At 43.8% G+C, this 8483-nt stretch overlaps 1 protein-coding gene across 1 annotated transcript; it reads right to left on the reverse strand.

Annotated features, from left to right (window-relative positions):
• Nucleotides 1-3295: 3295 nt before the first annotated feature.
• LOC123132300 (tyrosine-sulfated glycopeptide receptor 1-like) lies at nucleotides 3296-7571 on the reverse strand. Its single transcript, XM_044552092.1, has one exon. The coding sequence runs from the start codon at nucleotides 7139-7141 to the stop codon at nucleotides 3968-3970; it is 3174 nt and encodes a 1057-aa protein (XP_044408027.1). The 5' UTR covers nucleotides 7142-7571; the 3' UTR covers nucleotides 3296-3967.
• Between the last annotated feature and the right edge of the window lie 912 nt (nucleotides 7572-8483).

Below are 8483 nucleotides of genomic sequence, written 5' to 3' on the forward strand. Positions count from 1 at the left end.
GCTGGTAAGCAGTATGACTTATATCGCCCACAACTCACTTGTGTTCTACTCGTGCATATAACATCAACACATAAAACCTAGGCTCGGATGCCACTGTTGGGGAACGTAGTAATTTCAAAATTTTCCTACGCACACGCAAGATCATGGTGATGCATAGCAACAAGAGGGGAGAGTGTGATCTACGTACCCTTATAGACCGACAGCGGAAGCGTTAGCACAACGCGGTTGATGTAGTCGTACGTCTTCACGGCCCGACCGATCAAGCACCAAAACTACGGCACCTCCGAGTTCTAGCACACGTTCAGCTCGATGACGATCCCCGGACTCCGATCCAGCAAAGTGTCGGGGAAGAGTTCCGTCAGCACGACGGTGTGGTGACGATCTTGATGTACTACCGTCGCAGGGCTTCGCCTAAGCACCGCTACAATATTATCGAGGATTATGGTGGAAGGGGGCACCGCACACGGCTAAGAATATGATCACGTGGATCAACTTGTGTGTCTAGGGGTGCCCCCTGCCCCCGTATATAAAGGAGCAGGGGAAGGTGCGGCCGGCCAGGAGGAGGGTGCGCCAGGAGGAGTCCTACTCCCACCGGGAGTAGGATTCCCCCCCTTTCCTAGTTGGAATAGGATTCGGGAGGGGGAAAGAGGAGAGAGAGAAGGAAGGGGGGCGCCGCCCCCCTCTCCTTGTCCTATTCGGACTAGGGGGGTAGGGCGCGCGGCCCAGCCCTGGCCACCTCTCCTCTCTTCCACTAAAGCCCACTAAGGCCCATATACCTCCCGGGGGGTTCCGGTAACCTCCCGGTACTCCCGTAAAATCCCGATTTCACCCGGAACACTTTCGATATCCAAATATAGGCTTCCAATATATCAATCTTTATGTCTCGACCATTTCGAGACTCCTCGTCATGTCCGTGATCACATCCGGGACTCTGAACAAACTTCGGTACATCAAAATGCATAAACTCATAATATAACTGTCATCAAAAACCTTAAGCGTGCGGACCCTACGGGTTCGAGAACAATGTAGACATGACCGAGACACGTCTCCGGTCAATAACCAATAGCGGAACCTGGATGCTCATATTGGCTCCCACATATTCTACGAAGATCTTTATCGGTCAGATCGCATAACAACATACGTTGTTCCCTTTGTCATCGGTATGTTACTTGCCCGAGATTCGATCGTCGGTATCTCAATACCTAGTTCAATCTCGTTACCGGCAAGTCTCTTTACTCGTTTCGTAATACATCATCTTGCAACTAACTCATTAGTTGTAATGCTTGCAAGGCTTATGTGATGTGCATTACCGAGAGGGCCCAGAGATACCTCTCCGACAATCGGAGTGACAAATCCTAATATCGAAATACGCCAACCCAACATGTACCTTTGGAGATACCTGTAGAGCTCCTTTATAATCACCCAGTTACGTTGTGACGTTTGGTAACACACAAAGTGTTCCTCCGGCAAACGGGAGTTGCATAATTTCATAGTCATAGGAACATGTATAAGTCATGAAGAAAGCAATAGCAATATACTAAACGATCGAGTGCTAAGCTAATGGAATGGGTCATGTCAATCACATCATTCTTCTAATGATGTGATCCTGTTAATCAAATAACAACTCTTTTGTTTATGGTTAGGAAACATAATCATCTTCGATTAACGAGCTAGTCAAGTAGAGGCATACTAGTGACACTCTGCTTGTCTATGTATTCACACATGTATTATGTTTTCGGTTAATACAATTCTAGTATGAATAATAAATATTTATCATGATATAAGGAAATAAATAATAACTTTATTATTGCCTCTAGAGTATATTTCCTTCATGACCCATATCATCTTAAATTGGTTCTGCTCCCCCCCCTTTTTTTTTAAGAATACCGAGTCGGATTATTCTCCTACCAGTAAAAATATAACATGTTGAACAAGATCTTCAGGGAAACCTGCTTGATTTAGATCGGAAAATCACCTTAGAATGGCCTCATCCAAGCGGATGATTGTCGTTCATAAGATAGGCACGTGGTATGTTTGATACTGAGCCACTTCTCTTGTAGTTGTTAGCTCGTTCTTAAAAAAAATCAGATCGGGTCTTCATAATTTGGAGTAAAAGGATTCGAACCTTTGCACACCGAACCTTAATACATGTATTCCGAAACATTAATTTACTTTAAAAATCCATGAATTTAAAATTTTAATACAGTGTACAAAAATTAGCACAATTAAAAATGTTGATACCATTCAGAAAAAATGTCGTAACAGTTTTTATTTCAAAATCACGCATTTCAGAAAAATGTATTTGACAATGAGAAAAAAGATTATAAAATATAAATAAAATTTCCATGTAATTAAAATAATGTTTCATACCCTTCAAAAAGAATTGTATGTTGCATTTAAAAAATATTCATGCATTTGAAAAAAATATTCATGATATTTTAAAATAAGGGTTTATACAATGGACAAAAAAATTATGTGTACTTTAAAAAAATTGTTTTATTTCATTCAAAAGAATGTTTGAACATATATTTAATTTTCTTTAACACATATTTGTTAAATTTTTAGAAACATGTATTTGAATAAATATTAATCATGTATTGCAAACTTATAAAACATGTATAAAATAATGTTTCAGAGGTATAAAAATGCACAATGTGTATGCAAAAAGGTCAACATCAGACACATATTTTAAAAATTGTTATCAAGTACTTGAAAAATATTAAGCATTTATAAAAATGCTCCCGATCTATACAAAAACGTACAATGTGTATGTTAGAAATAAACACGTGTTGAAAAAATTACTCTGCAGTAGAGAAACACAAAAAATAAAAACCTCAAAATAAAACCCTTGAAAATCGGCACAGAAAACCATTAAAAACGAAAAATAGAAAGGAAAACCAGCTCCGGCAGGAACCCGAATTGGGCCGGCTCTTAGCGCGCTCTTACTCTGTCTCGCAGTAGGCGAGAAAACGCTCCCGCGCTCCACAGCCTGCTTTCCGCGGTTCCGCGTTCCCCATCACTCCTCTCTCCCGGCGAGTCGCAACTCCACCATTCTCACCGGCCTTCTCCTCCTCTCACGCCGCCGTGCTCGCAGCGCATCCTCTCTGCCACGTTCGCCCCGTTCCACGCACACGCATGCATCTATTTCTCCGACGCAATGCCGGCCTTCTCTTCCCAGCGCCGTCCGCCTCGGCAGCAGCGCGCTCAGGCCGTTCGGCGGAATGCCGACCCGAGTGTCTTTTCTTGGACCGCGAGTCCGCGACGGACGGTTGCCGTAGAGAGTCCGGGTGGGATCGTGGACCATGCTTGGGAAGTCCTCTGATGCGTATGTGTCTACGCCGGAGGGGCTAGCTACGTTGCAAGGCCCGTGGTTTCTTGGCCGCCTAAATCTTTGGACATGGTACGTAGGTGCTTCTGATCACCATTCCTCTCGTGTTCTGCTAGTGACTGCGTGCTAAGTATTCAGTTTGTATTTCAAAGATGGTAGTCGTATTACATTCTCAGTTTCTCATTCCATTTGTTTGAGGCTTGGGCCGACCAAACATTTGCTGTAGCTGGCAATTCGGTAGTTCAGCTCCAACTCTGCGGTTCTTAAAACCGTTGATCCAGAGAAAACAGCTGAAAGACATAATATCTGCCCAATGAAAACCATTTCCAATCTTTCACTGACAAAGCAAGATAGTCATTTCACATGTTTACACTTTGTCTCATGCTTGTGAAACTTAAAAGCATATATAATACATACAGAAACATCTAAAGGTCCTTGTAAAAAAGATCTGAAGGAAGATGAATACCAAAATATTTCCTGAAAAAAGTACGTAAAGCTCAAGATGGCAACCTGTTAGGCTCTGTGCAGAAATACAGAACAAACTGATTATCAGAACTAGTAGTTCTACTGAAACTAAGAAAGTTACATGTACATCATGCACAAAACTGCAATATTATCTATCATGTGTGGTTTAGTGGTTCATTGTATCTTGGCTGATTTTCGCATCTGCGGGTCAGCATCTATACTGGCCAGGCAGGAGACAACTTCCATGATGGTTGGCCTCATGAATTGATTGTGGTCGACACATTTGGAAGCAGCTTCAAGCACCTTTAACATTTGATCTTCACATCCTGTGCCTCGAAGTGTTGGATCCAGGACCTCAACCTGCTTCCCCTCAGACCTCATCTCCAGCACCCATGGGACAAGTTCTTTTGACGTTGATAGGATTGAGACAGGTCGTATTCCAGTGAGCAGCTCAAGCATGACTACTCCAAAACTGTACCTATCACCTCTCAACGTAGCAACCCATGCTTGCCCATACTCAGGGGGAATGTAACCCATAGTACCGACCAGCTCAGTCGTAACATGAGTTTGGTTGGGAAGGATCAATCTGGCTAGCCCAAAATCTGCAACATAAGCTTTAAATTCTTTGTCCAGTAAGATATTACTGCATTTGATGTCACGGTGGACAATCTGAGGCTTGCAGACATCATGGATATGGGAAAGGCCAAGGCTTGCTCCTTGCGCGATCTTCAGCCGAGTTGGCCAGTCAAGCCATGAGCTAGCTTCGTCATCCCTGTTATGAAGCCAATCATCCAGGCTGCCGTTTTCCATGTAGGAATATATGAGGAGCTTTGAGTTTCCCTGGATGCAGTAACCCCACAGCGGCACAATATTTTCATGTTGTGCATTGGAAAGAGCATCAACCTCTGCACTGAACTCTCTTTCCATAAGACACATTTCACTGTTGAGCTTTTTGATTGCCAGCTTGGAGCCATCAGGTAGCTCTGCCTTGTATACTAATCCATAACCTCCACAACCAATGATGTTCTCCTTGTCAAAATTGTTTGTAGCTTTCAAAATGTCAGTGAATTTGAGCTTGCTTTCTTCTCCCTTGCCTTGGGGCATCCACATGACGACTAATGTTTGCTCTGAACTGGAGTAGAATGAAGTTGCTTCAACATCTTCGTTACTCTCCCTTCTATGTTTTGCCATAGAACCCTTCTTCCTGATTGTGACAAGGAGACGTGCCAACAACAAAAGAATAGCAATGCCTCCGAAGAACACGCCAAATGCAATTGCAAAAACAGCCTTCTTATCTCGTTTTTTTCTGGAGGATGGAGGTATTGAATCTGAACCACATTCATGAGTGAGAATAGGACCACACAGCTTTGGATTCCCAAGGAAACTAGAATTCTGAAATGTATTAAACTGGCCTCCAGATGGAATTGGCCCTTCTAGGCCATTGTTTGAAATGTTGAATGCTGAAAGGAAGTTCAGTCTATTCAATGCATCTGGAATTCCACCTGTTAGATTATTGCTTGACAAGTCTAACAGCTGCAGGTTTGTGAGGTTGCATATTGATTGTGGGATTTGTCCTGTCAAGTGGTTAAAGCTGAAATCGAGTGAAAGGAGGGCTTTCAACTGACCAATCTCGAGGGGGATTTGACCAGTGAATTTGTTGTTGCTTAGATCTAGCACATTACGCAAAGCAATAGGTACACGGTATTGTAGTGATGGACCATAATAAACAGGTAGCTCAAATGCCCTTGGGTCTAAATGGGCTTCACTCTTATCTGAATTTAGCATTGGCATATCCATAAGGGCTGTTGGAATCCCCCCTGTGAGGCTGTTGTTTGATATGCCCAGATAGAACAGGTTGCTTAGGGTTTTGATCCAGGCTGGTATTGATCCAGTGAGTTGATTGTTAGACAAGATTAATATTTTTAAATTTGCTAGCTTCGATATCCATTGAGGTATTTGTCCAAACAATCCGCATCCATCGACACTAAAAAACTGAAGATTTTCAAAACCATCAATCATGTCATCCTCTGGCATGATTTCTCCCCTGAAGTTGAACGCAATAAGCAGGGTTGTAAGTTTTCTACATCTCTTAAGGATATGAAGTGCACTTGTGATATTTGTAAGAGTGTTGTTAGCAAGTGATAGGAATGAGAGGGACTTTAGATTGCCTATTTTTTCTGACAGCTGGCCATTGAACTTATTGGAAGACAGACGCAGTGCAATTAGGTTGCTGCATGAGTAGATGCTTTCTGGAATTTCGCCACTGAAGCTGTTGTACATAAGATCTATAGTTTTTAGATTGGATAGGTTGGAGAAATTGACCTTGGCGAGTTTCCCGCTGAAATTGTTGCTCTTGAAGTCAATGGTTATGAGATTTGTGCAGTTGGTCAGACTCGATGGCAGCTCCCCATACATGTGGTTGTTGTTTAAATGGAGTTCCTCCAATCTCCTGAGATGACCTATAGACTCCGGAATCTTGCCACTGATGTTGTTCTCTCCAAGATCAAAAGTACCCAGATTACTGAGTTTACCAAAATGCAAGCCTTCAAGTGTTCCTTGTAAACTGTTCCCGGGGAAGGAGACGTATTCTAACAAGGTAGCATTGAAGAGTTCGTCCGGGAGACTCCCACTGAGGTGGTTGTGGCCAACCTTGAGCACTCTGAGCATGGAGCAGCTACCAAGTTGTGGGGGAATGCTCCCTCTGAATTGGTTGTAGCAGAGTTCGAGCACTGCCAAGGATGGCGAGCTGGCACAGAAATGAGTTGGTAGCTGCCCAGTAAAGCTGTTGTTGCTGGCATTGAGTGCAACCAGATTTTTCATCCCCTGCCATGTGGAGGACGGAAACTGTCCTGTAAACAAATTGCTCGAGATGTTCAGTACCTTCAGTGGCCGGGCATGGGTAGACGACAACTCATGCAGCTCTCCTCCAAGACGGTTAAAGCTGACATCTACGATGAGGATGCTGCTGGAGGATACCAGTTCCTGCGGTAGACCACCGGATAGCAGATTGTTTGACAGGTCGAGGCGCAGCAATCCAGTGAGGTTCCCAAGAGAAGGTGTGATGTGCCCCTGAAGACTTCTAGAAGCCAGCAAGACATCTGTAACAGTGTCATCTGTGCTGCAGGTGATCCCTTCCCACTGGCAGCAATCCGAGCCATTATTCCATGACACAGCGAGGCCACCATCTTGTGAGAGCCCACCAAGGAACTGGAGAAGGGAGCCCTTCTCCTGCTCCGTGCAGGAACTGGTAGGAGAGGCCAAGCATATCAGCAGCACAAGACCAAGGCCAAGGGAAGGTATGTGCAATATCTTGCTGTATGTCTTGTTGGGAAAATCGAGTGTCTGCATAGTTTTCTGGTGAAACTAACACGGGAACCTGAGCTTATGTTGTCCCCTGACTGGATAAAGCATCAATGGTGGTGTAACCATGAAAGAGCATGATGGGAAAGGAAGAAGCAGGCCTTGCTCCCATTTGTTCTGTCCCTCGTAGTCATAGTCACCACGAAGAATTTGGGTCAAGAAAATCGGGTTTTACACAACTGCTCCCAGCCCACGCGGCAGCTTCCTAGTTCATACTGATATTTCAGTGCTTCACTATTGGTTGCATGCTGTAATCTACTGGGAAGTGAACTACCCATTCTTCCGTACAAAAAAAACTGCATTGTAGATTTTCCAGTCATCCTTGACTCAAATTTTTGATGAATTTTTACAGCATGCCTTACTTTACTTGCCCTGATATCGCTTCTCTTACCAGTTTCACTAAACAAATCTAACCTCTACCCACATCCTTTGCCTTTTGGTGAACAGGAAAAGCCGTGTTTTGAAAAAACAGTTGGTAAAGATATGCAAAGTATTCAGCCGGCCAGATGGTGCATGGGGAGATCATTTCCGAAAGGTGCTTGCGATCCAGAGCAAACATCGGCGTCTCAATCAGTGTGTGGACAAACCCAAGTGGACGGCAAGAAGAAGTGCAATCATGTTGCTTAATGGACGGGGTGATGGTTGGCCTGCTGGAGTGCTGGGTATCTGTTTTCTGTTCCATCCTCTTGACCTGAAGCATGAACTTCCTTGTCAGTTATCACGCGTACGAGCTTCGGATGGTGGATACATTTGCTGTTGTTTTCCATTCTCCTGGCTCCACTGGCGCACTATTATTTTGTGGACCATGGACTGTGGTTTTCATCTGAAGTTGGAAGCGGTTCAAAGAAGACTGGGTACCGTGTGAGCTCTGGCACTGGAAGGCCGGCTCTGGTGCTTGTGGTAGTGGAAGTGCTTGTGCCGTGTGGACGTGGTCTTTGGAACCGCACCATGTATTAATCATTTTTCAATACTTTAGTTGAATATAAAATTGGTGTTGTTTTCTGCGGGAGTTGAATAATTGGTGTTAAGAATCACATTTGTTTTCTGGCACTACTGGGTTTAGTTCAGTGCGTGGCTGATGATGTGCTGATGCTAGCTGCACTGTATCATTATTGTTTCCTAGATGCTGCACTCTACCATTGATCAGTGTGCATCTGGTTAATAATTTTCCTCTCTGATTGAGGGAGAAAATATAGCAAGTGGCTGACGCTCTCCGTAATTAAGGCTCGCTGCAGAGTTAGTAGCATATCAGTAGATTTGTGCATGTTATTTATTATTATTACTCCCCCATACCATAGTGTAAGACTTATTTTTGACACTACATTTGTGT

The sequence above is a fragment of the Triticum aestivum genome, chromosome 6A (genome assembly GCF_018294505.1).
Source record: "Triticum aestivum cultivar Chinese Spring chromosome 6A, IWGSC CS RefSeq v2.1, whole genome shotgun sequence".
Lineage (NCBI taxonomy): Eukaryota > Viridiplantae > Streptophyta > Magnoliopsida > Poales > Poaceae > Triticum > Triticum aestivum.